The sequence below is a fragment of the Silene latifolia genome, chromosome 6, assembly GCF_048544455.1.
Source record: "Silene latifolia isolate original U9 population chromosome 6, ASM4854445v1, whole genome shotgun sequence".
Lineage (NCBI taxonomy): Eukaryota > Viridiplantae > Streptophyta > Magnoliopsida > Caryophyllales > Caryophyllaceae > Silene > Silene latifolia.
In genome coordinates this window covers 1,342,130-1,364,713 of record NC_133531.1, presented here as the reverse complement: position 1 = coordinate 1,364,713, position 22,584 = coordinate 1,342,130, and the positions used below count along the sequence as shown (strand labels likewise).

Genomic DNA, 22,584 nt, shown 5'->3' with positions numbered 1-22,584 from the left:
GTTCCATTTTTTTTGCCCATGGTACCCCTAATGTAAAAGCTGTTAAATGGACGTTAAGTTTGATAGCGTGACAATAAAATAAAAATTAAAAAATAATACCCCCTTTATTGTTTTATTGTTACAGATTTCTCTCTCTTTTAAATGAAAATTTAATTAACCATATCATTATAATATTGGAAATTTCTCATAGTAACCTTGAATTTTGATAGATTACACATGGTACCCCTAACTTTAAGTTTCTACAAATGGTACCCATGTGTTCACCTTTTTCTTTCCTAGAATACCACTTGAATATAAAATAAGAAATACATGCATAGACAATAATACAAATTCTTTTAAGAGCTCTCTCTAATACTTAAGAGAATCAAAAGATTTTGGGTTATGACTTCTATTTATAATCATAAGATCACTCTGCCTTATGGTATTTTTCCGATGTGGGACAATTTTAATATTTATATACATAGTATATTCATCACACTTACATTACTTTCAATGTAGAACAAATAACATACTAAATACACTATTTTTTTTGCACCTACTTTGACATCAACCCGATTTAATAATGAGAAATTACAATAAAATCTACACTCTAATGATAACATTTTTTGTCACAATCTAATTATATAATTTTCATACGATATTTTTTTGTCAAATGAAATATAAAGTTTTTATATCAAAATTATAAACATCACTTTAATATAATATAGAAATGTATATATATATGAGACAGTTCTATTATTTATACATAATATATTCACCACACCTACATTATTTTTCAATGTGAGACATATAACATACTAAAAAGTACATATTTTTATATCAAAAAATCAGGTTAATACTTAAGTTTCAAGGATTCTTCTTATTTATATTTATAGAATCACTCTATCGTATACTATTCTTTCGATGTGAGATACATAATTTAATTATTTAGACGTAGTATGTTCATCATGCCTACATTATTTTTTAATGTGAAAGATATAACATACCAAGAATTACATGTATCTTCTTAAAAAAACCACTACTGTATACAAATTATTTTTCTTTAAAGGTAAAACCACTTAGTCTCGATCATTAATTAGATAGGGATCTCTACATAATTTTTGTACTATGTCAGGAGACTACCATTAGTAAAACCTTTAGTTTTGTATTTTTTGATTTTCCTGTTCATGTTCTTAACTCTTTCCTGGGTAGTTCCCAACGATTTCCACTTTATTTTTTATATCATATCGCAGATAATGATAGAAAATTATAAGAGCTCCTTAAAACAATATTTATGAGACTCAACAAATTTTGGGTGGATACATAAGTTCCAAATATGTCTCCTATTTATAATCATAGGATCACATCACCTTATACTAATCTTTCGATGTGGGACAATTCTACTATTTATATGTAGTATATTCACCACAAATACGTTATTTTCCAATGTGGGACAAAACATATTAAAAATTACACAATTTTACATATTAAGAAGTACACCATTTTTAATATGTGCAAATAATATGAAATTTATACTCTAATAATAGCATTTTTTACCACAAAGCTAATTATATTATTTTCATAATTTTTTTAACGATATTTCTTTGCCAAATGAAATGTAAAAGTTTGATATAAAAATTGGAAATATCACTTGAATATAATTTAGGAAATATACATATTATAATAATTAAAAGATTTTCCACTTTATTTTTACATCAAAAATTATACTTTCCTAAATTGATTGTTGATGATGTGGACGCTCTCAGATCGCTCGAAAAAACTCTCTTTTATATATATATATAGATTTTAATCACACAATACATTCTCTCTCTCTCCAATCTCCTACCCCACTACAATACTTTATCATATAATATTCCCTCTCTTAATTTCCGTGCCCTCCATAAAAGGGGAGGGTTATTAAGAATAGGAGGGAGTATATGTTTGGCCTAACTACTTTAATACAATTTTTGTTTGCTTATTTGGTTCTTTATGTGAAAAATAGAAGTAGAAGTAGAAGTAGTAATTATCTACTTCTCTTTTTGGGGTGAATAATCAGTTTAATTTTTCAAAAGCACTTTTAAAATCCTCTAATTTACCATGTTTGGCCAAGCTACTACTTTTTTAATTACAAAAGCACTTTTTAAGTTTGGCCAAATAGCATAATCACAATATTTGAGCTAGTTTTACAATATATGGTGACTAGTTTTCCAATGATCATATTTAATTGTAAAATAATCTCAAACGTCCTTTTATTTCAAATCAAAATGACATAACTACCGGTAGACCAATTGGGATTGGATCCCAAGTACGGAGTATAGAAGAACAGTTTCCTGCAAAAAAAAAAAAAAAAAAAAAAAAAGAACAGTTCAAAGGTCTGACTTTTATATGCGCGTCACCATATCATTCTATACGCTATAATGACACGGACTACTATATATATAACACCTTTTTTTTTTCATAGTAACAGTACAAACGCTCATTTGCGGCGGCGTACATACTGGTGCGGAAAAAGCCAAACTCTGCCAAAATGTCATCATTTAATCAAGGCGTAAGCGTAAGATTTGTAAAGGAATACTTCCTCTTCTTTTTCAACTAGCATTTCAGGTAAGATTTCTAATTGAATGAAATTATTATTATCTCATTATGGTTGTGGCTCACTCATTTCAGGTAAGATTTCATCCAATTAGAAATCATAGGGTGCCGTCTTCCTCGGTATTGTTAAACTATAGAAAGAAGGTAACTTTTACATATTCTCGCTATTTTTGCATCCACAAATTCTTACTTTAGACGGATACTATCCGTCTAAAGTTGTAGATGGATAGTGTCTCTCTTACAAAATAAGAGCGAATAGTGCAAGTGGGTGGGAAATAGATACCCCACCTGCCCTCCCACTTGCATTTTGTGGGAGGGCTTTAGACGGGTAGTCCGTCTACAATGAGACGGATTGTTATGCAAGACGTTTGACTATGATTGTTGTATATTTTGTAAAAAAACGTTTCATAAAACTAAGTTCAGCAGTGGTATTCCGTTAAATGAAAATAAGTACACTGTTTTTTTTTGTACGAACAATAAGTAGACTACATATACACATACACGAACAAGTATATCACAGAAAAGAAAACTAGCGAGTATTCTACCTTTAGCAAATAGATCGAGTTTCCGTAAGACCATAGTATCGGACATACTATGGTCAGCGTTGTACCTATTATTACCGTTTGAGTTATTTCAGAACGTTGTATACAAGGTGTACCTATTATTAGGTTCATATATACTAATGTAGTCGAGTTATTTCAGAACGTTGTATACAAGGTGTACGGTGGCAAGATGATGGTTGACGGAGACAAATCGAAATGGATTGTACAATCAGGGTAAGATACTGTAAATAACCTCTCACCTCGTCGAGGAATTAACAAGAACAGAGTACTAGTTTCTTAAGGGTGCTGCAATATCACGCATTCACGCCCCTATAATTGTTCATTACGCTTTCATAACCTTTTCATTTTGCCCTTAATCTTTCCAACGTATATTGCTCTAAACGATTTTTTTCAACGCTTATGTTATTAATTCATAACAAATTCAACCAAAAACATTATCATTACAATGAAGGACGTTAATATTATTAAAACAATAATTAATAACAACAATGAAAGAAGTAACGTTAATTTGTATATATATTATTAGGAAAAAATACGAGTAATTAATAACAATAATGATAAATATACGAGTAAAACAACCATTAAATTAGGAACAAGTATGTTGTATCTGAAGTGTAAAAGATATTTCCTAAGTAAAGTAAATTTAATTAAAAATATATTTATATCGTTCCAATATCAAAAGCCTACGTCCGCCGAACTGCCTTTGCTTATGTTTTTCTACATTTCACCCGATATTTCAGCAAAGATGATGTTTGCTATATTTCAAATGCAGGGGAAACGATATGCCGTATCTGAAGTGTAGGGAGGTGGGCGAATTTGATGTTAACGGGCGCATCCCAAGATACTGTTTGAAACCAAATACAACATACGAAGGCGTGTTCCAAGTATCGGTAGATCCTGAACATGTAACTACATGGATTCAAAATGATGTCACAGTTGTGATTAAGGGTCCTCAAAATCAACAGTTAGCAAGTCAGTCGTTTTCCATGGGCGTCGGTCACTCTAAGCTATTCACTAATCCGTTTAAGACGCCCAAGAAAGTAACTGGAGATCTTACCTACTCGCTTCATCAAAAATCTGACAAAGCGAAGGGAGGGCTAACTATCAAGTGCTTTACCTTGACCGAAATAATAGCATAAGTTATGGAACATCTTGACACTATCTGTGTTGTAAATAATGCTCTGGCTTTTCTACTAGATCGTCTATTGTTATTTCTTTCATGTTGTTAATTTGTAATGTACAAAGTGTGATTCATGTACGTGAGGCTGCCTCAATTTGCTGACTATAATGACATAGATAATGCTTTGACTTTTCTTACCGAATGTCTTTGGTTTTTCGGATTATAGCCGGTACCCTTTGTTTTCGGGAAAATGAGATGGTGTTACGGTGGTACAGTGGTACTCAATCTCGGTATCACACTCACACATGCGATATGTAGGGAACCACTAAAATGATGGGCCTGTATAAAGGTAGAATAATTGGAAATCGGTAGAATAATTGGAAATCAGAGCCGAAGAGGACTTAATTTGGTAATCCTTGGGCCATGGCTTCACTCTTTGCTGCCATTGTGTTGTTTCTTCCTTTTTCCGGACGTTTATACTGTCCACCCTCGCGTTATTGAAATTTAGAACTCTGTGTGTAGTATAGAGAAATGTCGAAAGAAACTCAGTAAATTGAATTTTTTGGTTAATGAGTGTTAATTAGCAAAATAATTACTTCCTCCCCGGTCATTTGTTGTCCTTTTCTATTGTAGGGTGTTTCAGTCATTTGTTGTCCTTTCTATTTTAAGAATGAACTTGATGAATAATTTGATCATTCTCATTCAATTTGTTCTACTTCTCATCTTGTTATTGGCCTTATCCTCTTTCCTTGGTCTTTGTGCCAAAACGAAAGGACAACAATTGATCGGGACGGAGGGAGTAGATAATAAGGGTTCATTTGAAACTATTTGGGTCTATAGTGTCCATGTCATCAATTTTAATTTTTTTCAATTTTTATATGAAACCGCTAAGAAACTTAGCGGTTTTACAAAATGTCATCGTCCGGATATTTGTATCTGTTTTATTTTTTAAAAAATTAAAAAAAAAAAAAAAATTGAAGATAAGGCCGCTGAGAACTTCAGCGGCTTTATTACAAGTTTTCAACAATTTTCAACAACTTTCATTAACTACCCTACAAAATGACCGTGTGATATGATAAGTCGCTAAGATTTTTAGCGGTTTTGCCTTTTATATATTAAAAAAAAACTAAGTGAAGCCGCTAAGTTTCTTAGCGGTTTCATATAAAAATTGAAAAAAAATAAAAAGTGATGACGTGGACACTATGGACCCAAATAGTTTCAAATGAACGCTTATTACCTAATTATTTTGCTCATTAACGCTAATTAACCAAAAAATTCCCGTAATTGGGTATGACCATTGACCAGTGATCACCATGTTGAGTGCTCAAACATTAAAGTTTAAGTTGATACTTAGTATGTATTCTTTGGGTGATACTGCCGAGTATGGTAGACATCGGAGGAACCAGTGGCGCGCTAGTTTGCAGAACCAAGTACCTTAGTATGTATTCTTTGGGTGATACTGCCGAGTATGCTTTCGCTTAATTGATTCCATAGAGTATTTTTTGGGTTTAAAGAGAGCTGCAAGGTCGTCTATGCATTATTAGGAACAAACGACTGTCGTAATTTTCTTCATTTAACAATTTTACTAATTGAGTTAGCTGACTAGTATCAACCATATCTCTTCAATATCCTCCGTATCTTCCGAATCTGCAAACACAAGAAACATATCAACACAATAATATGCAAGAAATGAATCCTCCTAAAATATACATTTTGCTATAATAAATAATATATATACATATTATTGTGTTGATATGTTTCTTGTGTTTGCAGATTCGGAAGATACGGAGGATATTGAAGAGATATGGTTGATAACTAGTTCTGCAAAAGAAATATATTGAGTAATAAATAAATAATTATCAAAAGCCAAAAAAATATAGTTCTTCAAATTCCGTCATTGACTTCAACAAGTTACGCACGACATTTTGCTTAAACATAACCGAATAATCATGATTAAATACTGTAATTAGTACTCGGTCTGTGAAATGAAGACGAAGTACAAGCCGTGCTCCCTACTCACCATATCGAAATATTCGACAGACCACAACTCAAATAAAAATAACAGATGACAAGGTCACATATCAGCTGCTTTGGTTTATTTATTGGCTACTGTATTTTGCTTGGAAATTTCACTTATCTTACCATATACTGTAATTATGTGAGCATCAATCCTATAGTTAGGATACCTTTCTTTACGACTGTCAAAAAAAAACAAAAAAAAAACTAAATAATTCTATTTATACTTGAGTTTTAGGTGGGTATTATTGCATAACAAAATCCGACTTGAATTAAATTTTCGTTAAACATTTGAGTTCTCAAAAAAAAAAAATGACTACAACTCCGCGAGAAGATATCGTCTTAATCTCCTTAAAAGAAAGGCTTACCAAACTCCGCGAAGAAGCCACAACTGAGTCATCAGCTACTCTTTGTTATATTTTCAGGGTTCCTCCTAACCTGAGACTCCATCTATCTCCGGCTGATGACACGGCCTACATTCCCGAGGTAGTCTCCATTGGGCCTTACCATACCGGCCTTGAAGGCCTTCGTGGTATGGACTACCATAAAACTATAAGGAATATAATATTACTATTATAATATAATTCATATGGTAATATTGTGATTGTCTAAGATTATAATAATCCTAATTTTCTATATTGTGTCGACTATATCTTTATGATATATTATAGTTAGATTGTGTTTCAAGTTATTGTCCTTTGTAATTACTATATAAGCATCCCTCGTTATCAATAATAATTAAGCTATCAATTCAATACAATTTATATTCTCTACATGGTATCAGAACGGTAAGATCCAAGGGACCTTTACACAAACAAACCCTACCACAAAAACCACCGTCAACGTATTTCCGCTGCCGGCCGGAGGTGGTTGCCATCTCTTCCATCTCCGGCGGGCTTAATAATTAGCCTTCACCTAAATTTTTTCTCTTAACTTTGTTTTCCGATGAACTATATCTCCATGAACCAGTTCCTTACAACAAGTGTGCATCTCCCTAGGTGCTTCAACTTTGTTCCCTTGCCTTTACTCATTCTTACCTTTCGTTTCTTTTACTACCATCAACGAACTCTTCCACGTTCATCCTGCATCTCTATTCTCTACCTGCAAATTTCTCTACAATAAATTCACTTCTTTCTAAAACTTTCTTCTACAAATTAACCAGCCTTTCAAAATTGCGTCATCGAACCATAATATTCGAGTGCCACCTTGCTCACTCTTTCTTGCGATTCCGAGCCGCCATCTCTTTCTTCGTCCCGGTAGAAAGTCTCGACCCCAGATTTGCGGTTAATATTAAACCGAATTTTTCAGTCCTACTCTTCTCACCTTTCTTAATCAAATCTCACAATTAAACTTCTCTCACTTCTCGTTGTTCTCTTAATAACAGCAAGCTCTCTTAAACCTTGTCCAAGCCTCTGTCTTTGGTCTTTGGCCGTCTTCCCAAATATTCTAAAATCTTTGCATATAGCAGGACATTATCTATAATCTATCCTTGCTTTGCCTTACGTTTTAGGCACAAATTTGCAATTCCTTGCAATTTGCTTATTTACTTGTTCTCTCCGCAATTTTGCTAGTTACTTGGCTTTTACCTTAATGTCCAAGAAACTTAATTCTCCTAGTCTCTTGATCCCTAATTCGCTATTGGGGTTTTATCCCTATTTTGTATCTCATCTATTATGAGTTTATCGTAACTCGTTTACAAAATTACCCCGTCTTCATATCTCACCGTTATTCAGCGACCTCAAATATACAGTTCCTCTCAACAAGACGTCTCTGTTACATCATCTCAAAATTTTCTTTCCCAATTTCTTACGTCTCCAAATTGACCCTCTATCTCATGATCAACATTAAAATCTCTTACAATTTCATCATTTATCCCCCTCAAATAATTTCCTATCTCACAATTAAAAGTCTTTTACTTCTCATTTATCTCTTGTTGATGATAAACTCCCTCAAAACTTTGCCCCTCTCCTAAACTCTTGGTAAACAGCTACATACACCTCCTTTTTTTTTCTTGATTAATGTTCTCTTTCAAGTGACTCAAGGTTGTCAACCAGCTTGACCCATCACTGCAAACTTGCACGTCTTTGAAATTGATTTCTCTTGTTCTCTTAATTCCTCTTACGGTTGTCCCTACTCTCTACTACGAGTATCTCCCCAAGTCAAAAGTTCCACAACAAAAATGCCTCCTTTGTACCTTCCTCTCATGCCATCTTTCTTGCCTTTACTCAAATTCTCTCACACAAATGTTTCTCCTCTTCCTTTGGACGATATATGATAACTATAAAATTCGGCTCCACCAAAAACCGTACAAATTTTACGGTGCAAATTTATTTCCCAAGATCTCAAGCCCACATCGTACTGGTCCCATGCTCCTCGACTTTCTCAATCTCTTTCCTCCCTTATTCACTATTGGCAGAATTAAGGCTCCTATCACCTACCACTCGTCTGTCTTGCGACTCCTCATGGGTTAACATTGCTCTCACGTCTTCTCCTCCTCAAGATTCTCATGGATCAACATTGTGTCCCGTCTTCTTCTTCTCAAGATTGTCTTTCCCCTCCGGTCGTCCATCTTGCGGGGGCGTATAAGGAATATAATATTACTATTATAATATAATTCATAATCAATCAATACATATATATAAAATAGAAACTTTTCGAGCGATAATAGAGAGTCCAACTTTTTTAGAAATCCTAGCAAAAGTAGATTTCGAAAAAAGTTAAATAAATAAAATTATCCTAATAAAAGTATATTTCTTAGTATTTAAAACAAATTTTAATAAAATTATACTAATATAAGTAGATCAAGTATATTTTAATAAAATTATCCTAATATAAGTAGATCAAATATATTTTAATAAAATTATCCTAATATAAGTAGATTAAAATTATCAAATAGATATTTTCAGAATTCCTAACAAGAGTAGATTTCGAAACAAATTTAATAAAATTATCCTAATGAAAGTAGATTTTCTAATATTTTAATAAAGTCAGCCTCCTAATATAAGTAGATTAAATTATAATATAAACATTATTCATATACTATATCGAGTTAATTAGATTTTACTCTCTTTTGAAATTTGCATTTTTAAAATTACTCCCTTTTAAAAAAATTTTACTAAAATTACTTCCAAGTTGCATTTTTTCTTAATATTATTTCAAAACTCCAATTTAAGTGACCTATTTCGTCTGTTTTTGAACTTATTCCCTTTTATGCCTTAACCAATTTATACTTTGAAAGGTATAACTATGTAAGCAAATGGAGGAAGAGTTCAAAAACAGACAAAATAAGTCACTTAAATTGAAGTTTTGAAGCAATTTTAGGAAAAATGCAACATAAGGGAGTAATTTTAGCAAAAAAATTCAAAAGGTGGTAATTTTTAGAATGTGGATTTAAAAAAGGAGTAAAATATAATTAACTCTACTATATCTTAAATTTCATTTGTCATACTAACTGAAAAGTTAACTGATACTTAAAAATGCAGATTAAAAGGTAACTGAAAATTAAGAGGTGATAATTTAATTGGTTAAGCCAAAAATATTTGGCAAACTAACCGAAATGTAGATGTTTTTTTGGTAAAATGATATAAAAGGACCTAATAAGTTCTCTATATTTCATATTATAAATTGAATGAATAAAAAAAAAACAGGTAACTAATTTCCTTGAAATAAAACCTAAATATCGGATTTTTCATGATCTCCCGACCTTTCTCATATCTAATTAATTACTTGTTGATGTTTTTTAACTTGCCAATATTTACTTATTTTTAACCTTGTTGTTAGTAATTGATCTTAAGTTAATCCCATTTTTAATTTTATAATCTCCATTATAGCTATTGGTTCAAAATAAATATTAACAATTAGGCATTGTAACACAGGGTACATACATACTCCAAAATCATGAGGAACGGAATAAATAAGTAATTGGCTCAAAATAAATGTTAGCTTTCTACATAAGAATAAAAATGGGATATTCTACATGGTACCCTTCAACTTTTGAACTTTCTACGTGGTATCCCTACACTTTTTAAAACATACATGGTACCCCTAATTATTGTCATTATCAATAAGTGTACCTCTAAACTTTATTTTCCGTCAATTAAACTCAGTTTTAGGCGTCAATTGATTACTTAGACCCGTAACCAAGCTTGTCATTTATCATCCCATGACATAAGGACTCTATTAGGCTCAATATTCATCTTTGGATGTGATAATTTGGCATGGGATCAATAAATTTTCCGTCAAAAATTTTTTAGCCCATATATATCAATAAATATTAGGATTGAGATAGATATTCAGCCTAATAGAGTCCATATGTCATGGGATAATAAATGACAAACTTCGTTACGCGCTAAAGTCATCACCTAACGCCTAAAACTGAGTTTAATTGACGGAAAATAAAGTTTAGGGGTGCACTTAATGATAATGCCAACAATTAGGGGTACCATGTATGTTTTAAAAAGTGTAGGGGTACCACGTAGAAAGTCAAAAAGTTGAGGGGTACCATGTAGAATATCCCAATAAAAATTATTGTTAGCTCTAAAATAAGAAAAAAGTAAATTAATTTGATCAAAAAGGAAAATCTATCACAAGTGTCCAACTATATCGCATTTGTCTTGGATGTAGCAAGTATTGGACTCAAACTGAATTTTAAATCGTGTCAACCATGGGTGTTATATAAGGGTAAAATAATATCATAATTATTGAGAAAGTTATAGAATAGACAAAGTTGAAGCGGTTATGTTTTTGAAAATTTTTACTTGCGACAAGTAGGGGCATGTAATTTTTCTATTAAATACGGGTATGAGAAGGCTTACATTTGTCATGTCTTATCCCCCATTTGGCATCCTTACTTTTAGGCTTCGCTTTTGTTTTCATTATGCGAGATTTTATCGGGTATTTTAGTTCGTGTAGACTTTGGGAGTAAGATTCATTATCTTTTAGGAATTTCACACTAAATGTATTTTATCTTCTTCGCAATGATCTTCCGTATTGCTTTTACACAATTGTTAATGCGGAAGTTTGATCATGATTTCGACATATTAATGGTCAAAGTTGTAAAAGTTTGACCTCTAAAAAGCCAAGTGGAAGAGTTTAAGAACGGGAGAGAGTATACATCATGAATTTTTTTAATATAACTCATCATAATAATATGCTCTACCAAATTTGGTATGCCGGTTACGTAATTGTAGAGGAACATTAACTCCGTAAGAAGATTATCTAACGAGACCTGTCTTATTATCAATCGCCCTAGAAAATTCATAGTAGAACAGAAGATACTTACGGGTTCCAAAGTCGGCAAAAGGTACTGAACCCGAGGATAGTGATGACTTCCTCAGATACAAAGATTCTTTTCGTTCTTAAGTAGAGACAATATATACGTTGAGGTCATGCTACGTAGACGTGACAAACAGATCAACTTGTGTCGGGTTCAGGTGTTACATTTAAACGGGTCACGAACTCTTCAACCCAAACCCGACCCAATTAAATCTCGTGCCGTGTTCGTGTCGATCCAGTTACATTAATAGGTCATCAAAGCTCAACCCTAACCCGTGAATTCATATTTGGAAAGTGTAAGTATATTTATGTGAGGATCAAGAAAATTTGGGATTAATTTAGTAAATAAGTTATTCGTGCCGGGTTCGGGTGTAGAGTGCTCAACCCAAACCTAACCCAATTAAATCTCGTGTCGTGTTCGTGTCGACCCACTTACATAAATGGGTCGTTAAATGTCAACCCAAACCCGTTAATTTCGTGTCGGATTCTTGTCGTGTTTTCATGTCGTGTCATTGTTTGCGGCTCTAATGTCACGTCATAACAATAAACAAGAGTTAGGGACAGTTACTAAATCATGTTGAAATTTACCTGCCGAAACCAGTTTTTATTAATGGCCAACTTTATGTAGTTTCAAGAACAACGTCATCCGAGAGATTAAGATTTTACATCGATGATAGAGACCTAATGTATCAAGTCCACAAGAAGGACATTGTTTACAAAGAAGTTTTCATAATTTACCAAATTAAGATGTCGTATTATATATTTTGCATGGAGTTTTTAAGGATAAGTAGTCAAAGACTATTTCGTTAAAAAATAGATAATGCTAAGACAATAAGAACGGTAACTCTATAATCCAACTATATCTCTGAGTGTTAGTATACAACTGATATAGTTAAATACCAAATGCCACAACGCTTTCGTGGTTTTTTTTGTTATAGGAACTGATGATTAATCTGTCCTCATCTAAATCAATCCTCGATATTTTGTTTGCTTCCATTTGTAGCATAATTTGTCTTTTTGTTAACTTTAATAGTTTTCTTTACCAGACCATGGTAACGTCAAATAACGTTTTTAGCGGTGCCGTAAAATATATACTACTAACTGACATTATTATACTAACTTGGTAACCCAACTATTTTAAAAAATGACATAAACTACTAACTGATATTGTCAGAGATATTACTATGTGCCTGTGCATTCTATGTAATAGAATCAGTGATATTGCGAGATGTGTATAAGGAGCAAATACTCTTAATGTGACACCTCATGTTTTAAGTTTATTTTGTGATACATTTTCGTGTTTTGAGTTAATTTGGTTATACATTTTGATAAGAATGATATGGTTTGATAATGATTAAGAAAGTTAACTGTGTTGCAACGATAGTGAGTTAAAATTTCATTCAGATGTGTTGATGGTTTCACGAGGCTTTTGTAGCATTTTGGCTGAACTTCGGGACGAAGTTCATTTTAGGAGGGGAAGACTATAATACTCCGTAACTTCGTAAGCGTTTATAAGAATAATTTATGTAATTTGGATAATTAATTAAAAGGTTAAAAGGTTAATCTTTAATAATTGTGAATAAGACAAAATGATATAATAAAGTAATAAATAATAGAATTGCGAGTCGGGATGGCAATTGGGTAATAATAATATACGATAATTGATATAATGGTAATAAACGATAATTATGTTATAATAATAATAATAGTAATTCTAATAATAATAATAATAATAATATTCATAATAATAATAGTAATAAGTTAATTACATAGTTTCCTAATTGCTCTCTTATAGATCTAAACCTACCCTATAAATAGTGATAAATACCTTACCCTAGTTTATGATATGCAAACTGAAAATTTGAGAGAAGAGGAGGTGGGAATTAAGACGGAATTTATATCGCTAATTAACTCGAGGTAAGCCGTCTCATGTATATACCTTGCTTTGCTATAACTTGTAAACTAGACCACCATAGATCAGGCCGTAAGTACCGTTGTGACCGTGGACCACCAGGGATCTTAGTTGACCTCCTTTTACCACCATAGACCGGCGGGAAAGGGGTGGTTGCAGGGGTTTTTGTGGCAGCCGTGTTTCACGATTAGCACGAGTTTTGAACCCTTTTCTGCGACTCGTCTGACCTGCGCTTAGTAAGGCTGGGTCGTGGTGGCTGGGCCGACCATGGGGGTTGTGTTTGGGTGGCTATAGGCGGTGTTTCATGCAGGGGTGACCGGAGATTCGCGAAACAGGGGAAAAACAGGGGTCGAAGTGCGTTTGTGTGTGACCGTTTTGAGACAGTGATTATGACTTCAGTAGTTGACCATGGGGGAAGTGGAGACCACCTCTGGAATCACCATGGGACAGTGGTGTCAAAGGTGGCGGCCAGAGATGGTTTGGTTGTCGGTAGAGGCTGTGGTTTCAGGTTTAAGATAGTGGGTTCGCGGTGGTGTTGTGTGTGTCGTGTATGGGAGTTTCTAGCTAGGGCTGCCGTAGAACCGCGTGTGGTTGTTATCGTGGGGAATGGCCACCGTGGCTGGATTGGGTGAAGTAGGTAGTCCACGGTGGTGTGTGAGGAGGAGGTTGACGTGAATGAATTGGTGGTTTAAGGGGTCGTTGTTGGTGCGGTTTTGGTGGATGTTTGACGTGTTGGGATTTGGTGTTTATGGCTTGTCGGGTGGGTTTGCGTGGGTGAAGGGTAATTGGGTTATTCGGGTTCATAGTTTATCGGGTTTGTTTATGAAAACGGAAGTTTATAATTATACGAGATTATAATTAACATAATTAATTAATTAAATTAAATTGGTGGTATTATTTAAATAAAGTAAATAATTAATTGTAAATACTATTATAATTGTTAGGTAACAAATTGTGAAAGGCTTATAATCGGGTTCATCTGCTTTATTATTTGGATCACTTTGAGTTGCGTGATTGGAGTGCTTGCTCTCGAGGTAGGGATAAATCATATTCAACTTTTACTCGATATTGTTGTTGGATGAATTATCAGTTGTGATGTATATGTCATTGGTTTATATTGTGGTTGTTGATTATCTCATGTCGTAAATGTTGGATACCTGAGTATTGGGATGGTGAATACCTCAACTTCGGTTAGGATGGTGGATACCTCAACTTCGGTTGGGATGATGGATACCTCAACTTCGGTTGGGATGGTGGATACTTCAACTTCGGTTGGAATGATGTAAAATGAGTACGTTGTTAAGGGAGGTGTGCTAAGAAAAAAGATGGGCACGTTGTCAGCGGGTTGTGCAATATAAAAAGGAAGTTGGATTGTTATCGTATGTTTTTGTTGTTAGTATTTATTCCTACTCAACCTCGCGGTTGACTGTGTATTCGTGAACACCTGCGGTGAACCGTTTTATGGGGAGCAGATTTGACAGGTACTAAAGATTAGCTGACTTGGGAGCATTGGGATGAGAGCCAAACTTGGAACTGTAGATGAAGTCTAGATCACATATATAGTTATATCACTTATTTATTTTCCGCTGCGAGTTGTATTTATTTTTATGTTAAGTTTTAGTTGATTAAAATTGTAATACTTATGTAAACATTAAAGTTTTTATTTAAAGTACTTTGGTGAGTTGGACTTTGTTATTCACTACCTCGGAAAACCGAGATGGTAACAGTCCTATTTATTTGGGAATGTCTAGCTAAAGGCTCCTGAATAAATTGGGGTGTTACACTTAATTGTAAATAGTCAAGGTAAAATTATGTTGTAAGAGATCTAATATTCTCTCTCAACGCACTAAATATATATAATTATGATAACTGCTGTTTTTTGTAACATCATTCAGTTTTATGTAGTTGTAAAATAATTTGCAAAACTCATAAAGATATGTCTCCGTTATTAAGGGTTCATATTGGTGAGCTCCACCATGTTTATAGAGAAAGCGTTTTGTATTTAATTAAAAACCGGTTGTGTCTGTAACAATGAAAAAGCGAGCGACATACTATAACTAATTAACTATGTCACTTGATGTTATACTAATCGATGACAAAGCTTTTATGCTAAAAGCATTAATAATTCATCGGTTATCATCTATACCAATCACGATTTTTTTTCATCAATGACAACATAGTAGGACTTTTTTATCAACTTAAGAATATATTTTTACAGATAATCCTAATGGAAGCCCCGTGCATCGCACGGGCTTTCCAACTAGTATGGTAATATTGTGATTGTCTAAGATTATATTAGTCCTAATTTTCTATATTGTGTCGACTATATCTTTATGATATATTATAGTTAGATTGTGTTTCAAGTTATTGTCCTTTGTAATTGCTGTATAAGCATCCCTCATTATCAATAATAATTAAGCTATCAATTCAATACAATTTATATTCTCTACAAAAACACGTGCTCTCAACTCTGTTCTTACCCGCACCAAAAAACCTATTGGTTACTACCTCGACCCAATGTACCAGCTGGAGCAAAGCGCTCGTGTATGTTACCAGGGCCCGGTTGATATGACTGGTATTCCATTTGTGGAAACGATGTTACTTGATGGGTTGTTTGTGTTAGAGATCATTCGAGGCCATAACAAGGGGTTCGATAAATTGGGTTACTCCCCAAATGACCCGGTCTTTACCAGAAGAGGCTATAATAACATGGCAAGTTCGATTATTAAGGACTTGATCAAATTCGAGAACCAAATTCTCTTCTTTGTTCTCGAAAAACTCTATGACCTTCAAGTCAATCGAGAAAAACCCGGGGAATTAGCCCAACTCGCGTCAGCCATGTTCATTAAATGGCTGACCGGTGAAAAATTAGCCGTCACGCCTCTAAAGGAAAAATTCCTACATTGTCTCAATGTATTTCAATATAGTCTTCTCCTTAGCATCGGAGATAGTCTCGAGGATCATGACCATCTCGAACCAAGCATGAGTCAAAGTAATAATCTCGAAGATCAGCAACACGAGTTCTTTTACTCTGCATCCGACCTTATTGAGTACGGGATCAAGTTCAAGAGACCGAATAAAGTGAAGCGTCATTTCTGGGATATTAGATGGAAAACAAATGCCGTTCTGGAAATACCGAGGATTTTTATAAATAACCGGTTCAAGGTGGTGTTTCAGAACCTCATGACTTTTGAGCAGCAATGCAGGAAACACATCCAGATACGGAACTTACGACCAGTGATCACGGAATATGTGACACTGATGGATAAGTTAATCAAGTTTGGGACCGACGTAGGCCACCTTCACCAAGCCGGGATTATAGTCCATCAGCTCAGGAGTGATGCTGAGGTGGCTAGCCTGTTCAATGAGTTGGGAAAGCTGGCATTCGTCGATCCGAGAGTGACAAGTCATTATACTGGTTTGTATCAGCAGCTTAATAACCATTGTAATAGGTGGAATCATTGGAAATCGGAGCTCAAACGAACTTACTTTGGTAATCCTTGGGCTATGGCTTCACTCTTTGCTGCAATTGTCTTGCTGCTGCTTGCTTTTTTCCAGACTTTTTACACTGTCTATCCTTATTACTGGCCTCCCTCGCGTCCTTGAAAATTACTATGGTCATTGTTGTTTCGGTTTTTCTAACGTGTGCCTTTAGTGTACGTTTTAACAAGAAAGTTTGATACGGAGTATTATAAACAGATTACATTGGAAACTTTTAAAAGAAGTTGCTAATATTAGACCTGAAAATGACTCGACATAACCCGATCAAACCCGAATTCTTGCAAATCAAAAAAATGACTTAGACTGATTTGACTCGACCTGAAGCCGACCTAGTTGACCTGTTTGTCAGGTTTACATGTACTCGGTAACATGTTTTAATTAGTATTCCGAATATACAACTTGATTCGTTTTATATTTACTAAAATTACTTATTAACAAAATTAAGAAGTGTATAAAAGCTTTTTAAGACTGACTTATAGTCTCAACTTAAGACGACTCTTGTGAGACATCGTAAGTTAAGACACTCTTTAGCTAAACCTACTCTAAAATGAGGTAGATATTTTGAGACCAAAGGACCTAACGAACAATTCTTCATCAAATGAGAATATTCTACTTACAAAGTTGACTGCTTAAAACTTTGGTGAAGTTTAAGCAACCAGTGAACCAATCCTTTAAAGGTCCCTAAGCAAGAGCTGTCTGCCTTAGATTGGAAGAAAGCCTAAGCAAGTAATCCACATAAGTTTGTCACTTTCCATGACGGAATTTCCATACTTCCCGTCTGGCCGTCTCAACTACATAAGTAAAGTAAATTGAATTGAACTGAGCTGAATTTAATTTTTAAAAAAAAAAACAGATAGGCTTAATTTAAAACCAGTTCTTTAAACACTTTGCTTGAGTTCGATCAATCTAATTGGATGTCGAGTAGACAAAAGTCGAGCATGACATCTTAAGCAAGGTTTTGTTCGAAAAACGGATCAAATAACACCTTACTTAGATAAACGAGACAAACTTTTTTGCCAAGCCCTCGAATATTCGGTATTAGAGCATAAAAGTTATATCTAGACCTGACAAAATTGACCATCCCAAATCACCCGACTCGTACACAACCTCACAACTGAGCTAAGAACTCGGATTTACCCGGACTAATGTGATTATGTGACCCCATGTCACTCAAATACTCAATAACTTGATAATATCAGACTAAAATAACTTAAAACCCGAAATATCCAACCTAATTTAACCCGAACTTGGCCGAAGCAAATCCGACCCCTGTTTAACTTCTTTTTAAATTTAAAACGGATATGTTCGACTAATGTAACTATACGTTTAACGTTTTGTCTTCTTTCATCGTCAGTTTATCTGTCTGTACGCCTTGTCTCTCCTTTATTCAATTGATGGTGACACAATAACAAGATTCTCTAGAAATCGGATATTTGATCTAAAACCCCCATATTTATCAATACACCCATGTTCCTACTTTTGTCATTTTCATCATTTTTCCTGCCAAAATCCCATCTTTTTTATTCTGGATATGCTTTTCCATACTCTTTTTCTGGCGGGAATATCATAAATCATAATGATACTCTTATCAATTAGGGTTATAAATTCCTTTTGAATTTTGAAATTCTATGTAATTTTATCTATTGGGTTTCAAAATTAATGTATTTTGTGATGTGGGTTTGTTTGATTTTGGTGAATTATTGAAGAAAGTTGAAAACTTTGGAAGATTTTGATCAAGTTTCAGGTGTGTTTTGGAGAATTTGATCATCAATTTGCTATATTTAAGCGAGGTATGTCCCCATTTGTTTTTGCGCGGTCTGCAGAACGTGTTTTTTAACTACTTCCGTGATCCGTCCCAGTCATTTGTTTACGTTTGATTATTATACCCCTTAAACAAAGAATGAAAATGGTCAGCAAATGATTGAGACGAAAGGAATATTATCTATGTGTTACTAATTTAGTAAATTTATGAAGGTTATTTATTTGGTAGCAATCATGATTGCAAAAGAGTGTGACTTTTTACTTTTTGGATTTAATTATATCTTGCTCATAATAAGTTTGCTGGTAGAATACTTTCTCTGTCCCGATCATTTGCTTACATTTTTAGATTCTTTGTGAGAACTACTCCGTATTAATTAAAAGTAAACAAATAATTGAAACGGAAATGTAAAAGATATAGTATCACTGTTAAAAGTCAAAATATGTGAACTATGATGACTATTCTAAGCTCAAGAGTCAAGACTGAAGAGTGATTGAGATTCTGTAGTTTCTTCATTCAGGTCAATCAAGGTAGATTATTATCTCAAAGAAGCAAATTCCAATTGTTTTTTTTTTTTTTTTTTGTAATTTAAGTATTATGTTTCGCTCTCCCTTTTGTTTTTCATTTTTGCCTTTTCTATTTTTTTTTTCGCATTTTGAGGTGTGCGTCAAATTCACCCATGAACGGTTTTAAAGGATGATTCATTCCAGCCGACCCCAAATCTTTTTGGGATTTAGGCTCTGATGTTGTTGTTGTTGTTGTTAATAAATTTATGATTCAGGATTAATAGTTTAGCTTGTAAACCATTTTGATGATGTTGGCTGAATTTGATATTTGACTGGAATGCTGTGGTTTGTAGTGAATGGCGACGCCAGTTGAGCCTCCGAATGGAGTGAGATCTCCAGGGAAGCATTACTTTTCAATGTGGCAAACCCTTTTTGAAATTGACACAAAATATGTGCCCATTAAGCCGATTGGTCGAGGCGCCTATGGAGTTGTTTGCTCCTCTATCAACAAGGAGACCAATGAGAAAGTAGCTATCAAAAAGATTCATAACGCTTTTCAGAATCGTGTTGATGCTCTTAGAACATTGCGCGAACTTAAGCTACTTCGACACCTTAAGCATGATAATGTGATTGGTTTGAAGGATGTCATGTTGCCTTCTGATCCAAAGAATTTCAAGGATGTTTATTTGGTTTATGAACTTATGGACACCGATCTTCATCAAATTGTAAAGTCTTCTCAAACACTTTCCAATGATCATTGCCAGTATTTCTTGTTTCAGGTATAACTCGCGATGTTACATCTTCTTTTTATTAATGTTCAGTAGCATCATATTTTTGTGAGTTTTCTGACTGACTGACTTGCTTTTCCGTTCTGTGAAAGTAGCAATTTACTCGATACCCCATGTATTTTGTTGCTCTAGGCCTCTAGTAGAAATTTTGCAGTGATTCTTTTTTTAAACCGTACTGTTAAATTATCTGTCTGTTTTTTGGGTGTCGAAGGAGCCATCACGGCAGTATAATACAAAGGGAAGGGAGGATTTCAGCGTGCAGCCTGTTAACTAAGTACCTCCGTCTTAAGCTTATTAACCACTAGGCTAAGACGTCTTTTGTAATATTGTGTGTTTCTTAAAGAGGCATAATCCTGCTGAACTGCTGAAATGACCTTTTTCGAAATTGTTACATATGGAGTAACATATTGGCATTTGAATGCTGTTTACTCTGTACAGACTAGTTATATACTAGTCTCTCAACATCCTATTCAATATTGGTTCTCTATAATGATACGGAGTATTTCCTTGTGGTCACTATAGTGACACCATTACGCTTGCGTAGCTTATTCAGAATGCTAACATGGTCTGAATCTTTAAATGGCTTGATGTTGCAACATGTTTGTTAGCGTGTCCTTGTCATGTGCTAATGTGCTACCATGTTACTTGATGATGTTGAGTATTCTCTGGATTAACTTCACTGTAGTTTTGGGAATGCTTTTTATCCTGAATGAGCAAATAATTTCTTCTGCAAAAAAATTTTCTTTGTCTTGCACTTAATGTCCTTTCTTGCATTTCTTGCTGCAATTTTCATCTTCAGTCATTCGGAAAAAGCCTCTTTGCATTGCTAACTCAAAAGTAAGGCTGCGTACATCCGACCCCTCTTACCTCTCAATCTGCGGGAGCCATTAACGCACTGGGGTAATGGTGTTGCACTTAATGTTAGGTTCAGTCTTTATTGTGCAATGTTAGGTTCTCCTCGACCCCTAAAGCGTGCGATGCTATTTCTTACACCGATGTTATGTTTGTGTGAAAAAGCTTCACTCTTTTCTCTTTCTTACTTTGCTTGTATCATACTAATTTATGTGTTGACAATGTGTTTCTGGGAAGACACTCAAAAACTGTGTATATTTTTTTGAAGCTTAAAGTTTTGTTTTCCCTACTTTGTCGATTCTATTGGTAACAATCTCACGCCACCAAATCGCTCGAGTAATGTCTGTTTAAAACTAACTGAAATCTTTTGATGCAGTTGCTTAGAGGTCTGAAATATCTCCACTCAGCAAATATCCTTCATCGAGACTTAAAACCTGGAAACCTTCTTATAAACGCCAACTGTGAACTCAAGATTTGTGATTTCGGATTGGCTCGGACAAGTAGTGGCAAAGGTCAATTTATGACTGAATACGTAGTTACACGATGGTACCGAGCTCCTGAGCTGCTATTATGCTGTGACAAATACGGAACTTCAATTGATGTGTGGTCTGTTGGATGCATATTTGCCGAGCTTCTTGGTCGAAAGCCCTTATTTCCAGGAACCGAGTGCCTTAACCAGTTGAAGTTGATAATCAACATTCTTGGTTGCCAAGACGTCGACCTTGAATTTATCGACAACCCTAAGGCAAAAAAATTCATCAAATCACTACCTTATTCTCGAGGCACGCCTTTATCTCACCTGTACCCTGCCGCTAATCCCATGGCCCTCGACCTCCTGCAGAAAATGCTAGTTTTTAACCCAACAAAGAGAATAAGTGTTTCAGAAGCACTTCAACATCCATATATGTCACCTCTATACGATCCTAAACTGAATCCTCCCGCTCAATTCCCGCTTGATCTCGAAATTGACGAAGACTTTGACGAAGAAATGATTCGTGAAATGATGTGGACTGAGATTATGCATTACCATCCTGAATCTACCTCCGCGAATATGCAAGTATGCTCCTAATTACATATGTGTACTTGACCTTTTTAAGCTTATAGTATTCCCTTTCTTCTGCTGTTAATGTTTTTGAAGCATGCAGTAATAGTTTGTGCTATTAATGGGACGGTCCGAGCATTACCTTGAGTTTATAGAGTTGTTAACTTGTTATGCTTGCCACTGTGATGCTGGCATATAGCGATTAACTGTACATATATGTAGAATTCTGTTTCTGTTGTAATTCGATACTGTATCTTCTGTTCTCGGCCATCTCATTGTAAATTATGATGCAAATCTTACTTTGTATAATTGTAAGCCTGTATTTTTACGGATTTTGTCTCTGAATGAATTTCCATACAGTATGGTTTGTATAAGTTAGTTGTTCGGAGTAGCATTCATTGGAAGCGATTCTTATGGTGAGTCGTCTGTCTCGACTGTCTGTCTTTGTTAACATAGTGGCAAAAGTTAGAATTGCTCATGGACCGCCCACCTGCGTTAGGCCGGCCCATGCTACTGAAGGACTAACAATTAGGCACTCCGTATGAGGCTGCGAATAAGCCATGTATGCCTGATTTGCATATCTACCTTTGATCTATGCCTTTTGTACCTGTCTGTTAACTGCAATGATAATAACATAATTAGGCAAGTTAGGCGAGGGAGAACGGAGAACCACTAATTTC

At 34.5% G+C, this 22,584-nt stretch overlaps 3 protein-coding genes across 4 annotated transcripts; all 3 read left to right on the top strand.

Annotated features, from left to right (window-relative positions):
• Positions 1–2,463: 2,463 nt before the first annotated feature.
• LOC141658452 (uncharacterized) lies at positions 2,464–4,294 on the top strand. Its single transcript, XM_074465400.1, has 4 exons — positions 2,464–2,533; positions 2,647–2,715; positions 3,274–3,347; positions 3,907–4,294. Exons 1-4 carry the CDS (start codon positions 2,507–2,509, stop codon positions 4,271–4,273), a joined length of 537 nt encoding a protein of 178 aa, XP_074321501.1. The 5' UTR covers positions 2,464–2,506; the 3' UTR covers positions 4,274–4,294.
• Positions 4,295–15,973: 11,679 nt separating this feature from the next.
• LOC141586573 (UPF0481 protein At3g47200-like) lies at positions 15,974–17,062 on the top strand. Its single transcript, XM_074407861.1, has one exon. It carries the CDS (start codon positions 15,974–15,976, stop codon positions 17,060–17,062), a length of 1,089 nt encoding a protein of 362 aa, XP_074263962.1.
• A 1,096-nt stretch (positions 17,063–18,158) lies between these two features.
• On the top strand, positions 18,159–22,277 carry LOC141585907 (mitogen-activated protein kinase homolog NTF3-like). 2 transcript variants are annotated; one of them, XM_074406981.1, is made up of 3 exons: positions 18,159–18,747; positions 19,576–20,001; positions 21,239–22,277. In XM_074406981.1, the coding sequence occupies exons 2-3, from the start codon at positions 19,579–19,581 to the stop codon at positions 21,929–21,931; spliced, it is 1,116 nt and encodes a 371-aa protein (XP_074263082.1). In that variant the 5' UTR covers positions 18,159–18,747; positions 19,576–19,578; the 3' UTR covers positions 21,932–22,277. The 2 variants fall into 2 exon arrangements, with proteins under 2 accessions (XP_074263082.1, XP_074263083.1); XM_074406982.1 differs by lacking the exon at positions 18,159–18,747 and adding an exon at positions 19,048–19,246.
• The last annotated feature ends 307 nt before the right edge of the window (positions 22,278–22,584 follow it).